Source organism: Sycon ciliatum, chromosome 9, assembly GCF_964019385.1.
Source record: "Sycon ciliatum chromosome 9, ocSycCili1.1, whole genome shotgun sequence".
Classification (NCBI taxonomy): Eukaryota; Metazoa; Porifera; class Calcarea; order Leucosolenida; family Sycettidae; genus Sycon; species Sycon ciliatum.
This window is the reverse complement of record NC_088651.1, coordinates 14205323-14225322: the sequence shown is the minus strand read 5'-3', so window position 1 is coordinate 14225322 and position 20000 is coordinate 14205323. Positions and strand designations below refer to the sequence as shown.

Below are 20000 nucleotides of genomic sequence, written 5' to 3'. Positions count from 1 at the left end.
CTGGAGTAGCAGGCTGGTCGCTAGTCACGGTGGTCTGCAGTAGCAGGCTGGTCGCTAGTCACGGTGGTCTGCAGTAGCAGGCTGGTCGCTAGTCACGGTGGTCTGCAGTAGCAGGCTGGTCGCTAGTCACGGTGGTCTGCAGTAGCAGGCTGGTCGCTAGTCACGGTGGTCTGCAGTAGCAGGCTGGTCGCTAGTCAGGGTGGTCTGCAGTAGCAGGCTGGTCGCTAGTCACGGTGGTCTGCAGTAGCAGGCTGGTCGCTAGTCACGGTGGTCTGCAGTAGCAGGCTGGTCGCTAGTCACGGTGGTCTGCAGTAGCAGGCTGGTGGCTAGTCACGGTGGTCTGCAGTAGCAGGCTGGTCGCTAGTCATGGTGGTCTGCAGTAGCAGGCTGGTCGCTAGTCACGGTGGTCTGTAGTACCAGGCTGGTCGCTAGTCAGGGTGGTCTGCAGTACCAGGCTGGTCGCTAGTCACGGCGGTCTGTAGTACCAGGCTGCTCGCTAGTCACGGTGGTCTGCAGTACAAGGCTGGTCGCTAGTCACGGTGGTCTGTAGTACTACAGGCACTTCAGGCGGTTTTTTCAAAACCAGAAATACTCGTATTTCTTTCTTGTATCCGATTCAGATAGGTTTAGGAAGACTCCACAGAAAATTTGAAGCAAAAAGAATAACTTGGCACAGAGATATAGCCATCCAAAGTCGGAGAATTGAATAACGGCAATTTCAGTATTTCGACGGCACCAGCAGCATATCAGAAATTGGTAGGACTTGCTTCAGTGTCTATAGTGGCAAAATACCAGGCTCGCTGGAAGCAGGTCAAAATAACCAGATGAATGCAGAAACAGCATGGTTTGGAAAAACTTCGCATTTTTCATCCGTCCAGCAGCTCAGACGAAGATATCGGGTGTGGTCACCATGGCAACTCCATAGCAACTCCATCGCAACAGCATGAAAACAGTGCAGAGAAGCCTTTGGAAAAGCATAAGATGAGACTTTGAGGTAAGATAAAGTAACTACAATAATTCAGTGCCAGAACACATTGTTGCTACATGTACAGTACTGAAGTGGTGACGAATACGGAAGAACAATGAGCCGAAGACTGAGCAAACTAGAATTTTACCGCGTATTTGACGGAAAGAAATGACAAACTATTACATGTAGGGGTGAAAGTTGGCACTGAGATCCCGAGTTCGAGTACTCTGATTTTCTCCGATCGAATATTCGAGTATTCTTCATCTCCTAAAAATTGCACACCAAGTGCCTTACAATCACATGATGCAACCCTGGTTGAATCGAGTAGCAGTCATTTTTCTCGGGTATATTGGTTGGTGGGTCATTTGGGCTCTCTCTACTCATGAACAAATGTTCACCACACAGTCTGCACATCAATATCTGCCGACTGCTGCTCTGAAACTGCAGATTTCGGTGGTAAACGCATGTACCATGTATGAACGAGTACTCTGATTTATTCCGAGTACGATTATTTTTGAAAAAACCGAGCGAGTACTCGAGTATTCGGTATAATTGTTTCACCCCTAATTACATGTATAACATCGTTTGCAAATGTTTGGGACTACTGAAACTTCAGCAACTCCAGCATGAGAGATTTTGTGCATAGAGTGTGTGCTGGATTCTTGGTATAATATCACCGTCAATGCTTTTCTTGGTCGCTGGAAGCCACCTGCTGATCAGCTGACGATTTGTTCCAAGCAGGCCGTTTTGATGTCAGCTCTCTTGGTCCAGTCGCCGAAGTATATACTGTCCTACTCGTCGCCTGCAGGAGAGGACGACTGCTCCGATGCGACTCCAATATAATTATAACACCTGGCAATATTTCTTCTTGCGCAGCCATGCGCATGGGCTCCGACGAACAAGGACTACTGCCGGGAGGACGCCTGTCGCGGCTCGCTTTCAATAACACCTCGCATTATTTCTTCTTGCGCAGCAATGCGCAAAGTGTTGGACAAACGAGGACAACTGATTCCGAAAGGAAATACGACGCTGAAGACGATGAGCTACATGGCAAATGCGTGCAATCAAGTGAAATGCCCGAAAAATCCTTGCCGATTTTACTCGAACTGTACGTGAGTTCAAAAAATTGCCGCATCATGACGTATGTGGGCTCAAACGAAAGCTGAGGGCCTCAGCTACACGCTGCGCCACACGAGAAGGCCCTGCGCAGCTTCCGTGCAGCTAGAGATCGATCTATGCATGCGCCTTTCCGCGGTGCCACGCATGTACGCGATTCAGCGTTAGCACTTTTTGACAGGTCGTGTCACGTGACTGAAGTGCCTAGTACTAGGCTGGTCGCTAGTCACGGTGGTCTTTAGTTACAGGTTCTACTGTACCTCTATTTATTTGTACTTAAGTAGTCTCTACAGCAGTCTACGGTACTCACCCACACAAAGTGCGTAGCTGTTCTCGGGGTCGAACTCTAGCGTTGCGACCTCACCGCTATTCATGAAGCCTTTTTGTCCTTCGCCAAGGGACTTTGACACACCAGCACCATCTGCCTTGTCCGCATCTGTCACATCACCCAACAGAAATATGCCATGTTCAAAGCAAATGGCCACACAAATGTGCGCGCATAACGTTACAAGCAGACAAACACAAACTCTTGCACATGCGAGCATCTAGCTTTCTCATTCGTTTGCTCTCTCTCTCTCTGTCTCTCTCTCTCTTTCTCTCTCTCTCTTCTCTCTCTCTCTCTCTCTCTCTCTCTCTCTCTCTCTCTCTCTCTCTCTCTCTCTCTCTCTCATCATCATCATCATCATCATCATCATCATGTATTTGTGCGTCTCTCTGGCTCTCGCCAGTGGTTTCGCAGAATACCGTAAAGTCGCGGATTATAAGCATATAAGCCGCTTTCTGCATCAGGCTTTAATGCAAACCAGGCTTGTATGCACCACTGATATTTTCGCCAGGCTTGTATGCCAGGCTTCTACGCGCGACATGCGTATATCTAGCACTGACTATCAGTATGGCGGCAGTTTTACTATACACCGTAGATCTACATAGCGCATGCACTCTTGACCTACTCGATCAGCGCTTGCATAGAAGCCAGGCTTCTACGCGCGACAGGCTTATATGCATTTGACCCGTCCGCTCTGCTTGTACGCAAACTCGGCTTTTATCCGCGGCTTTACGGTAGATGACGTCCCCGACCTACCTCGTATGTGGTTAGCTGTGAGTGGTGAGCTGCATTGATTGGGATTGAGAGGACTGAACAATGGTGCTCAACGAGGGGATGGAATCCACCACCCATGCTCTACCAACTCCATTTCAACGCGGCACTCGCAGCAAGCCAAAGACTACATCGGTTAGGGATGACATTTTAAGTATCGTGGCTAGGGAGTGTGACAAAGAGATGGACGCGAGCACGTGAGGATAAAAGAGAGAAAGAGAGAGAGAGAGAGAGAGAGAGAGAGAGAGAGAGAGAGAGAGAGAGTGAGAGAGAGAGAGAGCTAGATAAAGGGCCTGGGTGGACATGGTAAGTTTGGGTACGTAAGCAGCCACCCAGGCCAACGGAAAATAGGGTGGCACATTCAAATGCATAAAGCGGTGTGCAGAGAAAACCATGACGTATGGGACATAGGTTCCAAACAGTTGTATGAGCAAATCCCTCTCCATGATGAGTGTATCGGTGCAGAAAGCGGCCTTTGATGCAGGGAACTCCTTTCGCCAGTCGTTGGATATATTCTGATAGCGTACAGCCTATTTCATTTTTAGAATTTTGTGCAGTTTTGTCCATTTCCCGCGAGGTCTGGTAACCACAGTAGAGTCAGAACTCACTTATCCGGTTCTCCGGATCCCTCGCAATCTGGGAGAAAATCATTGGCTACAGGTACTGTAAATGCCATTATTCTAACGAGGCGCATATAATAACGATTTCCCAAAATTGACTAGTTTACGTGTACGAAAGGTAACGATTCTCACTCATTCTCAACGCTCAATAGGACAGTATATGTATCGATTTCTGTATAACGATTTCTATTTTAACGACAGATTTCTCCTCGGTAACTCGTTAGAGTTAGCACTTTGTTATTTGGCTTTTACAGCATACAGCATATGCCATGCATACATACAGTATGTGTGTTCGATTATCCGGTTCCCTCGCCTATCCGGATATTTTTGTGGAAAACGAATGTATGGTCTGACTGTAACGGCTCCACTGGTTCCAGAGTACCATGATGGAGTACTGAGAGACAAGGATTCTGACAGCATGACTGTTACCATTCTCATGCCATCCTCTGCACTACGAACAGGGGCAGCCTTCTGCCTGGTCCACACTGGCCCGATTTTTCGGCTGATGATCTGACACCGACGTCTCCCACATGAAATCGGACATACATTGTACATGTGTACACAAACAGTAACAAACACACGCAAACACGCACACACCATAACATACACATGTTCAGTTCGATTCCATTATCGGCCCAACAATCGGCCGAGAGTGGACCAGGTATGAGTTGCAGATGAATGGTCTTCATCGCAATCGGCCAATGCCGACTACTGTCACTCCTGTTGATGCTAGACTGCAGGATGCGCTTGTCGCTTTTTTCCTTTCCTGTTTATCGAACCTGCAGTTCCTTCGCTGAAAACGCAGGCATGATCATGTAACAACTACGTGCTCCGAATCGACACCCACTCGGAGCAACATCAGACACGCGCTGGCCAGGAGCGAACACAGGCATGATGCCGCGCCAGTAACACCGAGAGTGGTTTTATCGCGTTACTGGTTGATCTACACCTACGTAATCTGCTATATCCATAGAACTATGCAGACGCAGTCCCAGTCAGTGGTCGCACTTACCTGGCGACGGGTGGCCACCGCTTGTGGCCATACCTGCAGACCAGAAGAAACCTTGCTGCGCGAGCGAGGAGACAGACCAACCGCACCAGGCCAAGAGCCAAAGCAAAAGGAACCAGGAGACGTACGAGAAAACCAGACCCTACAATGTAGTGTGCTTCAGGGTGAAATAATTGCCAGTGAGATCTCTCCCTCTCTCTCTCTTTCTCTCTGGTTCGCTGCGACTGATAAGACCCGTGAAACTAAGTAGTTACCGGTACTTCGGTTTTACTAGTATTTGAAGGGTCTGCAGGATCTGACGAACACCAATGAATACATGCTACTGATTTTGCGTCGCGCTGGCACGATAGTGGAACGAATTGTACTATGCCTGGCTAGCTATGGGAGTACTGCCTACTGCTAGTCCTGGGTCCACTACTAGCCGGGTACCTGATGCACCACGTGCACGATGCACCACGTGCACCAGGTCAGTGGAACAGATCAGAAGACTTCTTCAAGAAGTCTTCTGATCTGTTCCACTGAAGTAGTTCTTGCAGTAGTAGATCAACTACTGAACTAGTATAGTACCGGTACTTCTTTGTTCAAGTCAAGGCACAGCCACTACTAGGTATGCAGGAAAGTCACACCAAATCTGCAAAAGGCGAAGAGGACGTCACTGCTGAATGATATAAATGCAGCACAAGAAGGCAGAACTCATACCTGCATTGTACATGTTATACAGGCGAATGTCACTTTCCGGTCGCCCGTTATCCGAGCACGTCGGTTATCCGACAAGCCCGGGAGTGGTAATTTTATGACTCTCAACAGAAATATTCAAAAAAAAATTTTTTTGTGTTGTTGCACAAAGGTCAAAAAGAATGGTTTTCACCAATTATAATTATTATTATAAACATGCGTTGCGTTTCATGCACGTAGTTAAATGCATGTAAGGCAATCATCAGACAACTTTTGTCGCGGGATAGCTTGTTCTTATTGTGGGGGATATGCATAGGCATGTAGAGGAGGTGTGAGTTATCAATGCAGGGCATGCATGGGAAGAGCGAGTGATAAGAATTACATGTACATCACTGGATGGGCATGCGCAGTAGGCGAGAACTATGCATGGAGCGTGCAGAGGCGGAGAAACCACCAGGGAGGACAGGGGTAAGCCATGGGGGCACTGGGCAGGGGGTGTGATGTGTGGCGGTGGAAGCACACTGTGGTGTCCACATTCAACAGCCGCGGGTATTCAGAGGATGTGGCGGTGATAGTGGTAGCACGCGGTGGCTATGTCACGGCAGAGTAGGTGGAGAGGTAGAACTTGTTTTGGTGTCTGCACTTTGATACCAACTCCGACCTCTTGTTGAGCAGAGTGTGAGGCGTCTTGAAGGTGATGATGCGCCACTTTTCTGCTAAACACAAGCAGCACCTTTTGGATATGTTGCTGTAGGACTTGGCCCGATCTATGACTGCCCATTTGATACTGTATCCCTCACCTTGGTCAGCCAGCGTCCATGTGTGCTTAGATAGCTCGGTCTTGGTTCGGTACTTGTCATGCCGCATGCTGATTAGATGGTTGCCATAGCGCACCTTGAAGGGCGTCTCGCACAGGCCTATGTATTGCCTTTCCTCGCCGGTACTTGGGGTTGTGACGGAGGCCTGGTACACCACTTCCCCCTCCAAGCATCCGCCGCCCAAAGGGCATGTTGGCTTGGCTCGGTAGTTGCACCCTGCCGCAGATCTCTCTTCACCAGGCGTTAGTACCTTTTGGTTATGTCCCTTCATCAGGTAGGATAGGACATGTTGGGCATGCAGGAGTAGCTCAACTTCAATGTGTTGCTGTTGAAGATCTTGTGTAGTGGCGACGCGGCAGGGAAATGTTTGCTGACTAGTTTAAAACCTCTGGCCGATATTGGTGGATACAGATTTGCTGTATGGTGGGTTGTACCATGTTATGTTTCTCCTCGGCTTGTTCTTCTTCTTGGTAGGCCCACCGCCGTCGAACACCATGGCCTCTGGAAATCCGCTGGCAGATAGCGCAGCTCTGTATGCGGGTGCCGCGTTGGTGAATGCCTCCTCGTCGCACGAGATGTCGGACACCCGCCTATTGATCACTGCAGGTAGATTCCGGAGTATATTGGGCGGGTGATTCGACTTGGTGTGTATGTATCTGGGTGCGTCATTGGGTTTGCGGTATGGGTGGTAGCGGCCGCTGGCTAGATCAAAGGTGACGTCGAGGAAGTCCACTGTCCTCTGGTTGGTACTGATGGTTATTCGTAGGCCAACGTCTTTGAATGGCTTGGTGATTGCCTTGCGGATGGAGTCCGCCTCGTGTCCTGTTGTAGTCCTGAGCACGGCCAGTCCGTCGTCGCGGTACAGCCCGACAATAGCCAGATCATACATATCCGCGAGTCGTTTGATCAGGAACGCTCCCACTAGTTGGCACACATCTGCCCCATCAAAACTTCCCATCGTCACATCGAATAGGCTCTGCCTGTCTTTCTTGGCCCACACCTTTGCCATTGGCAAATAGCAGCGACTTTCGTGCGTGGAGAATTACGTCGATGTGACTGTCGCACTGGGGAATGGGAGTGAATTGGGCGGCGAAATCGAGAGCCGTTTTGAGTAGCTGCTCCGAGATGGACGGGTAAAACTCGACTACATGTATGTCCAAGCTGACAAACGAGTAATGCTCCCTGTCTTGTATTCCCTTGAACCACTGGATCACCTCGGCAGAGTTTTTCCACAGGTTGGTCTTGGTGTGGCTCTGAACTGCCCGGATGATGCGGTCGAGAATCGCCTTGCTGATGACGCCACCCTCTGTTTTAGCGGGGTTTATGAGCCGGCATAGGAGGGCTTGAGTGAAATTCTCTTTGTGGTCCTTGAGTGTCAGAAATGCGCCTGACTTTGCGAGGACATCCATCCTGTCTGCGACGTCTCGGTCTGTGGCGATTTCTCTGGCCTCCGTGTTTATTTCATTGTAGGTTCCCTCTGGTGCTGATTGGTAGTGCCTGGTCACGTGATCGGTGAGCCATATACGTATATACGCCCCGTTTTCGAATATGGTTCTCTGGCCATGTCACTCAGCTATGAATGTTCAGCAACAAGATGCCCTCGAACGTCTCCAACTGCGGTCTGCAAAACTCTGCCTCCGACTCCCCCTCTTCAGTCCTTACCACCACAGTTCGTTACTCCACCACATCACTTGGCCAACCCTTTCATCCCGCAGGAAGCTCAAGCAGCTACTCTTTGCACACACCGTCGCTGTCAAACGATCCTGGTCACACATACAGCTTGCGACCTCAGGCTACATCACAGAGCCACCAAGCCGAGAATTGAGGCGTCATCGAGTCTTTGCCCTCCCCACCACCCACTCCACCCGCCTTCAACGTTCACCCTTGTACTCCGCATGCACTCAGTACAACCACCTGCCACCACACTGTTACTCACTCCGAGAAATAAATGCAATCAGAAGAGAAGTTACCCCGATCATAGTATCATCAATTTGCACATGCTCCAACCCCCGCTGTACCCCAGCCTAGGTATAGTATTTTAATCAAGGTCTATCGCCTACCTGCCTTCGCAATGGATATACTTCCTTCCTCGTCTTTACTTAAATGAAGCACCCACAGCACGGTTGCCACTAGCCACTGTTTTTCCCGGTTTATTGCACCCACTCCGATTGATAACACATAGTACTGTCTCTCTCTTATTGGCTACGGCCACCGTGAGAATAAAGACAATAATTAGTACAAAATCATGATTGACACTTGACTGCCCGTGATCTTACAACGTTATCTAGAATAGATCATCTAGCCTGCGTTGCCTGGATGAATGCTTTCATCGTGCCAGCCCTGCATTATGCATAGCACTGCAGCTGCAGAGCGACCGCATCTGTACTCAGTCAGTACATCAAACCTTGGCGGATAATGCTCGCAGAAAAATAATCATGCCGATGGCAGGAACTTCCTTGAGTTCTGCTTGAAGCTTCCCTGATTGCCCACTGGCATACCCCCGAACATGCATGAAAGTGATGAAACTGTAGTGTTGTTGGTTGACAGCATGTTAACGTTGAAACACAAGGGGCGAACAGGCCAGCCGCCATTCCATTGCGCAAGGTACATGACTGTATGTATGGTAATGACAATCATGTACATGACTGAAGTATGTCATGTACATGTACATTTATTATTGCTCTCAATGTTGTCACTCTAATCTGGGCGAAGTACTAGTAGTAAATCTACGTCACAAACGAAGGCGACGTCAGTTACCTTTTGCAGTTTTGGGCGACTTTTTGAGTCTAGCATTGCGGTCTAGCCTAGCGCCAAAGTCTTTGCAGAGTTGTTGACCGAAAAAGTCCAAAACTACCAGCCACCTCGCTCCGTTCGGAACGCCAAGTGACCATGCAGGTAACAGCACATGTCGAGGATGAGGTTGCAACGGCTCACTACTACCGCAGTTGTTGTGGCTGAGACCTGCATCTGCCTTTCTGCCATCTGCCTGCCGCGTGAGAGCTGGCGTGCTGTCTGTCAGCGACAAAACTCAAAAGGTCAAACGAAGAGCTAGAAACTGACAGTAGATCTACACGGTAGACTACAGTCTACAGTGTGCTGCGTCCATATCCATGGCATGGGCGGAGTACGTGTACTCGACCTGTCGTAGTGTAGCACTGCACTGTTTTTTTTTCTAGCACTCGAGCGACGTAGAACTACATCATAACCAGCTGAGAAGACACCCACCAAACATTTCGTGTCATTTACATGTACATCCAGCCAGGCAAACCTGCTAGATGGATATAGGACGCAGAGGTGTTTTTCTTTTCCACTGCCATTTGCCGTGTTGAGAGGGGACTGGAGAAGATTCCCATTCAAGCGTGGGACGTGGACGCCGGGAATCGGACACTGAGAGCAGTCACTGGGCTTCTGCAGTCGAACGCCAAGTCCAAGGTTGGTAAGAGAATTGGACGGTCGCTAGCCTGTCTGTAGTCGCTGCATGCGTCGAAATAGTTTGGTGTAGATTGGAAATTTCAGAAGCAAGACCACTCTGCATAATTCTAGCACGAGGGGCAGACTCCTTGGTGGTCGTGATTGTGGCCGAGTCGTGTTACGTGTACATCAGCGCTTGTGTTGTGAGCGCTATTTAGATGCTGGGTGCGCACTGTAGCGATTGCGAACGATTCCCTTCGACAGTACAACTACTACAGGAGCGAAGAGCTTGCGCCGGGGCTACCAGGAGTAGGCGTACTGCCCTGCATGAAGGCACTATTGTAGCGTCCTCGTCTGGATGCCTGGATACGTCATGTATGGCAATTGTTCAATTCGGAATGACGCCCACCTGAAAGTGCATACAATCAACCGTGGGGCGAGGCTTTGCCAACCGTACTGGGGAAAAAACACCCATGCTCCATTATTTGAGGCATAGTGTTTTTCATTGAAGTGGAGTAAAACTCCCCATATCCAAACGCCCCTGATCCTGGCACGTCCGTATTCCATGGTCTACCGGGCACATTTCTGAACCTTCTGGATGGCTTTCCAACGACCCCCCCCCCCCTCCCCACCCCAAAAAAACTATTTCTTTGCATTTTTATATTTATTTTTTATATTTATTTTTTACTATTGTTATTGATTGGCGTGAAAAAAATTTACTTGCTTGCATGCGGTCAGTATGTACTTTCCGAGTCCTGCGCAATTCCTAGTTCCGGGCAGTGCTTGGTCCCAACCTGCCTGGATGAGGAGTTCTACTGTGCAGCCACGTACAGCTGCTGACGATATTTTGAGGTACTTTTGGTTCGTTCCTCTGCCTAGATTTCAATGATGGAATCTATCATCTGATTGTGTATGTCAATGCATCTTTGCACAAGTGGCTTTCGTAACACAGTAAAGAGTACCTTCGTGGCAGGAGTACCATCATCCTTCAATGCGACGGACCCCACGATAGGCGGTCAGCCTTTGGGTCATCCTAATAAAGTTATTATTATTAAAACCATCTTGACCAAAGTAATCTTGCTGACTGATCAGTATAGCATAACGTCGGGCCTTCAAACACACTAAATTTTAGCGGTGGTGGGTCCGATCTGGTCATCTCCAAGATCCTTGGGGGCTGCGTCTGCACCTTGATCTTCGACGGTGGTGGTGGCGTTCCTACGGATGCGCGGAACACTCAGTCAAATCAAGTATCACGCAAACCATAAAATATGTTTAGGTTCGAAAGAGCAGATTTTGAACATCTCCGCTGTCATTATAGAGCCCGTGATTTTGGTGCATTGTAATAATTATTATGTTAAATGTATACCGAAAATCTTTCAGTGTGATTTCATGCTTTCAGACTCTGATATCTGGCATTCAAGATGGCGGTCCTGGAAGCGGCCGAGTTTGGCCACAGCGACTTCATCATGATGGAGGACCTGACGGAGAATGCGTTTATCGAGAATCTCAAACTGCGATTCTCCAAGGTATACCTAGTGTCTGACAGAATTCCTTTCTCTTTGAAACCACTAAGAAGTAGCCATTAATTTTGTGTGGGGATGGGGGGTGGGGTGGGTGGGTGGAGACAGTGGGGAGTGGGGAGGGGGGGGGGGGGATGGAAGTGTGTGTATTTCTGTGCATGTGTATGCGTGTATGTTGTGTGCGCATGTGTGCGTATGAATGGGTGCAAGCATGTGTGCGTATGAATGGGTGCAAGCATGTGTGCGTATGAATGGGTGCAAGCATGTGTGCGTATGAATGGGTGCAAGCATGTGTGCGTATGAATGGGTGCAAGCATGTGTGCGTATGAATGGGTGCAAGCATGTGTGCGTATGAATGGGTGCAAGCATGTGTGCGTATGAATGGGTGCAAGCATGTGTGCGTATGAATGGGTGCAAGCATGTGTGCGTATGAATGGGTGCAAACATGTGTGCGTATGAATGGGTGCAAGCATGTGTGCGTATGAATGGGTGCAAGCATGTGTGTGTATGAATGGGTGCAAGCATGTGTGCGTATGAATGGGTGCAAGCATGTGTGCGTATGAATGGGTGCAAGCATGTGTGCGTATGAATGGGTGCAAGCATGTGTGCGTATGAATGGGTGCAAGCATGTGTGCGTATGAATGGGTGCAAGCATGTGTGCGTATGAATGGGTGTAAGCATGTGTGCGTATGAATGGGTGCAAGCATGTGTGCGTATGAATGGGTGCAAGCATGTGTGCGTATGAATGGGTGCAAGCATGTGTGCGTATGAATGGGTGTAAGCATGTGTGCGTATGAATGGGTGCAAGCATGTGTGCGTATGAATGGGTGCAAGCATGTGTGCGTATGAATGGGTGCAAGCATGTGTGCGTATGAATGGGTGCAAGCATGTGTGCGTATGAATGGGTGCAAGCATGTGTGCGTATGAATGGGTGCAAGCATGTGTGCGTATGAATGGGTGCAAGCATGTGTGCGTATGAATGGGTGCAAGCATGTGTGTGTATGAATGGGTGCAAGCATGTGTGCGTATGAATGGGTGTATGCATGTGTGCGTATGAATGGGTGCAAGCATGTGTGCACATTTATCTATCAGCGCATTTACTAAAAAGAGGCCAATTCAGGAATTGCCTCTATAGATTCAAGGATATGTGTTTGAACTGTCACAAGGACTCTGCTCCACTCAGCTATGTCTAGGATAAGTAACTTAGGGAATAAGTTTAGCACTGACAGCATACCTAGCGCAACGCAGATTAGTTTGAATATGCACAACACTGTAGCAAATGATGATTTACACATTTCCTCACTCTTCCCAGTAGTGCAGAGATATTTGAAGTTTCAGATGTTGAATTGATCATTACACGGTTCCATCGTTGTCTCTCTTTCTCTCTCTCTCCCTCTATCTCTCTCTCTCTCTCTCTCTCTCACTCTCTCTCTCTCTCTCTCTCTCTCTCTCTCTCACACACACTCTCTCTCTCTCTCTCTCTGTCTCTCTCTGTCTCTCTCTGTCTCTCTCTCTCTCTCTCTCTCTCTCTCTCTCTCTCTCTCTCTCTCTCTCTCTCTCTCTCTCTCTCTCTCTCTCTCTCTCTCTCTCTCTCTCTCTGTCTCTCTCTCTATCTCGCTCTCTCTCTCACTCTCTCTCTATCTATCTATCTATCTATCTATCTATCTATCTATCTATCTCTCTCGCTCTCTCGCTCTATCTCTCTCTCTCTCTCATTCACTCTACCTCTCACCTTCTGGTCGCTCCCTCTTGCTCTCCCTTTCATGCTCTATAATTATATTTATCTATCCCCATCATGTCTCTGCTCCCTCTCGCTATTCACGCACATATCCGGTAGGATCGCATCTATACAAACATCGGCGAGACTGTTGTATCCATCAACCCCTACAAGTCGCTTGGCATCTACTCCGATGAGACGGTTGAGGAGTATCGCGGCAAGGCCATGCTCTCCGCACCGCATCTCTTCTCGCTGGCCGACAGTGCATACCAGGCCATGTGGAGGCGCTCCAAAGACAGCTGTGTCGTCATATCCGGTAAGACTGAACGCTACAGTTTGGCAAATACATTAAAACCTGGAACTAAAGACCACTGTGACTAGCAACCGGCCTGGTACTACAGACCACTTCACCAGGCGCGGACTGTCTCACATTCATAACATGTTTGTGCGGTGCAAACCTCTAACTAAGGACCACCTGCCATTAAAGACTGCTTTCTCTGGCCCCAACGGGTGGTTGTTAGTCACAGGTTGTACTGTACTATCAGATCTCTTTCATGGGCTGTCTGCAACCTGGCACTGCCAGTAACTGTGAAATACCACTAGCTCTGAATTACATGCGTTTCTATGGGCAAGGGCCAGGGATCTGCTACAGGACATCACTGCTTTCACAACATTGGCCAAACAAAAAGAAAATTGGACGGCTCGCGTACCGGCAGTTCAAGAACCACCTTTCCGCCTCATATGGACGCCACCACCCCATGATCAGGCGTCGGATTGGCAAAAGGGGTTAGTAATATTTCCACTCAAACTCACCACACAGGGTGCCCAGTGGACTGAGGTGCCCGGGATTTTGAAGTCCGGATAAGAGAGGGAGAGGGAGAGAGAGAGAGAGAGAGAGAGAGAGAGAGAGAGAGAGAGAGAGAGAGAGAGAGAGAGAGAGAGAGAGAGAGAGAGAGAGAGAGAGAGAGAGAGAGAGCCTGAGAGAGAGAGAGAGAGAGAGAGAGAGAGAGAGAGAGAGAGAGAGAGAGAGAGAGAGACTGAGAGAGACTGAGAGAGACTGAGAGAGAGCCTGAGAGAGAGAGAGAGAGAGAGAGAGAGAGAGAGAGAGAGAGAGAGAGAGAGAGAGAGAGAGAGAGAGAGAGAGAGAGAGAGAGAGAGAGAGAGAGAGAGAGAGAGAGAGAGAGAGAGAGAGAGAGAGAGCCTGAGAGAGAGAGAGAGAGAGAGAGAGAGAGATAGAGAGCCTGAGAGAGAGAGAGAGAGAGAGAGAGAGAGAGAGAGAGAGAGAGAGAGAGAGAGAGAGAGAGAGAGAGAGAGAGAGAGATAGAGAGAGATAGAGAGAGATAGAGAGAGAGAGATAGAGAGAGAGAGAGAGAGAGAGAGAGAGAGAGAGAGAGAGAGAGAGAGAGAGAGAGAGAGAGAGGAGAGAGAGAGAGAGAGAGAGAGAGAGAGAGAGAGAGAGAGAGAGAGAGAGAGAGAGAGAGAGAGAGAGAGAGAGAGAGGAGAGAGAAAGAAAGAGAGAGAGAGGTATGAGTGAAACATTAATTTTCGTACTCCGCGTGTGTATACGTGTGTGTATGATTGTGCACATGCTTGCGTGTGTATGTGTGTGTGTGTGTGTGTGTGTGTGTGGTTATGTGTAACTGCCTACCACCTACCACTGTCACTAGATAAGCGGTGTCTAGGGGTCGCTTTCTCTGTGCTGCCTCCGCATATGCCCTGCATTTCCAAACATCATGACAGCTTTGATCACGTCCACTTGTGTATTGCCGCAGGCGAATCTGGCGCAGGCAAAACCGAGGCAAGCAAGATTGTCATGCGCTACATCTCCAAGGTAGGTGAACCAGGCTTTGGCGTACCTAATCCAGCCTTGTAACAGCCATAACACTTGTCTCACCGGAGTGACCGCTCGTGTTGTTCTTTGCCTCGAGTTGAACATGGAATATAAGCTTGCTCCACTATTCTCCTTTCCCCTGTGGTTTGTTATTGTTTGGTTCAGTTAAGTGCGTTGCCTCGCAAGCACAATAATGCACAACTTTTTAGAGTAAGACTCGGACGGACAGCCAAGGATTAAATTTAAAAGAAAGGACCAAAATGTTACATGTTATCCGTAGTCAGTATAGTGCTAGCTGTTACACCTTCTAACTACACAACATTTTGCTTATAACTGCCGTTAGTGTTGGACACCAACTACGGATAACATGTAACATTTTTTTAAACTTTGAAGAGGTTCGAAGAGAAAACAGGTAACTGAGGGTCACCAGAGGGCTTTTATCTGCGGCCTTTTTCACGTTGCTGTTTCTGAACCCTCTGTCACGCCAGTCAATCCAATGCTCATTTGGCTCTTGTTTCTGTTCTGTGTGCCGCTTTACGTTGACTAGGTAACGAACTCCGCTCACCAGTCTGAGGTAGAGCGTGTGAAGAACCTGCTCATCCAGAGCAATCCTCTCCTCGAGGCATTCGGCAATTCCAAGACAAACCGCAACGACAACTCGAGTCGATTCGTAAGTTGGCTGCCACCGAACGTGAACTGTTCTGTCGGTATGGCTGTGCATTTCTCGACGCGTTTGCTGTGCAGTGAAGCCGAGACCCTAGGTCGGCAGAGCACATCAGACCCCGTCACCACGTCCACGATTCATGCCTGCGGTGCTGCACCGCTGCTTTGCATGTCATGATTGGAAGCTGTGGCCTTAGTAAAAAAATAAATAAAAAATATTAAAAAATTCTCTATAGTCCCTTCACCCAACCTGGCAGCCTAACTCGTTGTTGTGTCACATGGAGAGTGATTTGCTGCAGTATGAAACTTTAAGGCACAACATGTTTCCACTCCACTGTGCAGAACTTGTACAGCAAAGTCCTGTGCACCCTGAACAGCGCAATAGCCATGGTACACGTCAGGAGTATTCGAAAGCAATGCCCACTCATGTCTAGGAGCAGGCTTGAACCTTTCAGCTACTCCAACCGCTGAACGCGTACTAGTAGTCAAAACAAGCACTTGTATGCCGTGCATGCGTTGACCCCCCCCCCCCCCAAATGTAAGAATGCAGCTCCTTCCTGTTGTGTCACCAAGCTAGGGCAGGCATGCAGCTACTGCGTGCTGGGACGATGTGAAATGGCGCGGCTTCACGCCCCCCCCCCCCCCCTTATAGGTTGGAAAGTTGCTGACATCCGTTGTGCGCAAATGCTGTGAAGCCTGTATAGTCGTACCATCCAATTGACCTCAAATGTAGTCCGCGTATAGGCCTATACGGGTACTACTGGGTATTTCCATTTTCCAGGAACCAAATTCTGGACATCAGTGACCGGTAGTATTGACGAGTATAATTCTGCCTGTGATCAAAGCATTTAAGAGGACTGTTTCTCTGTCTGTGATCACAACATTCATGAAGACCACTGTTTCTCTGTCTGTAATCTGTGATCTGTGATCTGTGTTCTGTGTTCTGTATTCTGTGCCCACGGCAGGGCAAGTACATGGACATCAACTTTGATTTCCGTGGCAACCCGGTCGGCGGACATATTTCCACGTACCTGCTGGAGAAGGCACGGGTCATCACACAGCAGAGCGGCGAGCGGAACTTTCACATCTTTTACCAGGTACAACTACTGTACATGTACATCTCCCTCTCTGGTCGGCTGAGCTTAATGGGCCCCACCACCGCACTCCATTATTCAACCCAGTGTCTGGAGATATGTGGATTTTGTATGAGCATTAGCATGCTAACGCGAGTTAGCAGCCAGCCCAGCGAGCTGGCCCAACCTGCACGCATGCGCGAGTCACGTGGGCACGCGCCCTTCAAAATCCTGTACAATGTCTCTTGCATGTCATTGCTGTTTGGACTTTCGAGCGTGCGCAACTAGCAGAACATGTGTTCCCGAACAATTTCCTTGGACAGTGTGTGTGTGAATTCGTTTGCAGTCTAGTTGCTTTCGTGTACGAGAAGAACATGTGGAGATGTTTCGTATATTGAATCGGTCTACCGGTTTGATAAGTGCCTTTCTCTGTTACACTCTGCCCTTCTTACTTGCAGGCAACATGACTGCGCACACCACTGTGCACCATTACAGGCCACTATGTTTTCTTATTATCATTACGCAGTCAGTTAGACTGAAAACCGACCTTGTCCATGAAAGTTATAGTGTCCAAGGATGTTGTCATATGCATATCTGTTGAAAGTAACAAAAATAAGAGCATGAAAAGTGTGTTGCTACTCCGAGTTTCACGCACCAAGCGAAGATCAGACGACATGGTCCGTTGAAAGCACGTTGTCTTGCGTGGTGTGTGCATGCTTCATGTCGTTCAGATCTTGAGTGATGCGTCGTTTGCGTCATCCTGCGGTCTGCCGAGCTCCCCTAAGGATCTGGACTACTTAAAGCAGGGTGACTGCTCGCCCGTGAAGGGTGTGGACGACAAACGTCAGTTCGCTGAAACCAAGGAGGCAATGAAGGTAAGTTCCAGTATTCGTGCACAGCGTATAATGATCAAAATGATTTCTGAGAGAGGAGAAAGAACATAAAAACCATACACACACCATCCTCAATGGAAAGAGGAGAAAAAAAACTATAAATAATACCATTGAGGGTAATCTACGTGGAGATAAAAGTTTAATAATAGCTATGAAAAGTATGAATGCCGCAGACATCACCACGCAACATGACAATTTGTTCAAGGTTTGGTTTTGTGTGTTTCCAAAATCGATTTTCACGTTCCGATCATCAGTGGAAATACGGAACTAAAGAGATCAAGGGAAAAACAAAGGTTAAAAATCCAAAGAAGTGTGACACATGACGGGTAACTTGTGGTAAGTATTACAAAAAGTGAGAACTAAGATAAAGAGTAAGTGTGACAAACGGGCATGAACAGTGCAGAAACAACTCATGAACACGGGGTGCAAACTCACGAAAATAACCTAAGTGCTAAAACATGTTCTTTTTGCTTACACAAATCGGGCTTATGCGTACGAATACAAACAGCTTCAAGGACCTTCAACTGCTGGACATAACGGGCACGACACAGTACAGAGAAGTGGGAATCATCATACACACTCAGCCAATCGGGACGAGATAACAAATGCAAATACACAGCTGACTTCTTACGAATTTCACCCTCATCAGCTCCATCACCTTCCCTGCCACCTGACTCCTCCTCGTCCGTTTTATCACCATCACCACCAGCCGTCTCATCGTCATCCGCCTCGTCTTCATCCGCCGCCTCGTCATCACCCGCCTCGTCGTCATCTGTATCCTCGCCGTCATCCGCCTCGTCGTCATCTGTACACCTGAGCGCACGTATCAAGCAGCATGTACCACTTCACATGCTGCCGGACGCAGCAAAAGCGAAGCGCCCGAAGCGGGGAAGACCACGCAAGAACCCGCTCCCTCTACCACCGACACAACCAGAGCAAGTCGAACACACGGTGCAGAGGAAGAGTGGTGGATCACTAAGCCAACCGAATGTGCCTTCTCCACCGTTGCCCTTGCCGCCACCGGAGCCACCACCAGTGCCGTTGGTGGCTGGGGTTGGGGAGGAGTCGGCAACAACGACAGTACCGCCAATCACAGAAATTGATCCCATTTCTTTGACACAGTATCCGGCTGTGCGGACACCGCAGCACCCTCCAGCGCTTGATCCGTGTGTCCAGAGACCACGGAGGTCGACCGCCAATTATTCAACAGAAATATATGCTAGGAATGGCCAAGGCCCACGCGGAGCATCGAAGGAGACCGGAAGCCGGGGGCAAAACGGAACACAATATCGGGACGTAGATGAGGTAAGGACAGTGGCACGGGACAGACGTAGGAAGGAGAACATGGATGGTATCAAACGACTGACTGGTGGTGAATATGAGTTGGGTGATGATGCGGCGGATGACGAGAATACAGATGACGACGAGGCGGATGACGGCGAGGATACAGATGACGACGAGGCGGGTGATGACGAGGCGGCGGATGAAGACGAGGCGGATGACGATGAGACGGCTGGTGGTGATGGTGATAAAACGGACGAGGAGGAGTCAGGTGGCAGGGAAGGTGATGGAGCTGATGAGGGTGAAATTCGTAAGAAGTCAGCTGTGTATTTGCATTTGTTATCTCGTCCCGATTGGCTGAGTGTGTATGATGATTCCCACTTCTCTGTACTGTGTCGTGCCCGTTATGTCCAGCAGTTGAAGGTCCTTGAAGCTGTTTGTATTCGTACGCATAAGCCCGATTTGTGTAAGCAAAAAGAACATGTTTTAGCACTTAGGTTATTTTCGTGAGTTTGCACCCCGTGTTCATGAGTTGTTTCTGCACTGTTCATGCCCGTTTGTCACACTTACTCTTTATTTTAGTTCTCACTTTTTGTAATACTTACCACAAGTTACCCGTCATGTGTCACACTTCTTTGGATTTTTAACCTTTGTTTTTCCCTTGATCTCTTTAGTTCCGTATTTCCACTGATGATCGGAACGTGAAAATCGATTTTGGAAACACACAAAACCAAACCTTGAACAAATTGTCATGTTGCGTGGTGATGTCTGCGCATAGCTATTATTAAACCATTGAGGGTGACGAACGTTTCTGAAACGTACTGTACCTATTTCATGTCATTACTTTACCATGCTGTTATGTCAGCATCAGTGAGTTTATTTTTTAGCTATTCAAGAACCTCCATCATCAGCTTGAGCCATATTGTTCCAGCATGATCACGTCAGTAGCAATTCATGCTGGAAGGTAAATCGCAACCTGTTTCTGCCCTTGAATTGTAATGTAAACTAAAAAGGTGTAACCTATATTCGGGGAAATACGGTAGCCTACGAACTACACTGTCTTTCGTTACCTGATATCACCATGGCAATGGTGCACACTTCAATTTTCATTTGGTGTCCTTGCAGGCAGTTGGGTTCAGTGGTGAAGAACAGACAACGCTGTTTGAACTGGTGGCTGTGTGTCTGCTGCTGGGACAACTGGAGTTCTCCTCGACCGACAATGGACTCGGAAGCAAATTGAACGAGGACGGAGCTGCATCTCAGGTTGGTGGTTTATGGGGTGGTGAATTGTATGCATCCTGGTGCGCTGG

The 20000-nt window shown here is 48.6% G+C and overlaps 2 protein-coding genes across 5 annotated transcripts in view; one reads left to right on the top strand and one right to left on the bottom strand.

Annotated features, from left to right (window-relative positions):
* Nucleotides 1-5160, bottom strand: part of LOC135825248 (uncharacterized) — a 40850-nt gene extending 35690 nt beyond the window's left edge. For 2 of the 3 annotated variants that reach the window (XM_065337988.1, XM_065337991.1), the window contains exons 1-2: nt 4812-5103; nt 2394-2519 (exon numbers count right to left, since the gene is read on the bottom strand). In XM_065337988.1, the coding sequence (XP_065194060.1) occupies nt 2394-2519; nt 4812-4842 (157 nt within the window). In that variant the 5' untranslated portion in view covers nt 4843-5103. Of the gene's footprint in view, nt 1-2393; nt 2520-4811 lie in introns of all 3 variants that reach the window. The other variant, XM_065337990.1, reaches the window with a different exon arrangement.
* Nucleotides 5161-9541: 4381 nt separating this feature from the next.
* The window catches only part of LOC135824959 (unconventional myosin-Id-like), a 41598-nt gene continuing 31139 nt past the window's right edge, over nt 9542-20000 (top strand). Inside the window, exons 1-8 of one of the 2 annotated variants that reach the window (XM_065337698.1) lie at nt 9542-9733; nt 11112-11238; nt 13070-13265; nt 14722-14780; nt 15328-15450; nt 16409-16540; nt 17248-17391; nt 19816-19953. In XM_065337698.1, coding sequence (XP_065193770.1) covers nt 11134-11238; nt 13070-13265; nt 14722-14780; nt 15328-15450; nt 16409-16540; nt 17248-17391; nt 19816-19953 — 897 coding nt within the window. In that variant the 5' untranslated portion in view covers nt 9542-9733; nt 11112-11133. Of the gene's footprint in view, nt 9738-11111; nt 11239-13069; nt 13266-14721; nt 14781-15327; nt 15451-16408; nt 16541-17247; nt 17392-19815; nt 19954-20000 lie in introns of both variants that reach the window. The other variant, XM_065337699.1, reaches the window with a different exon arrangement.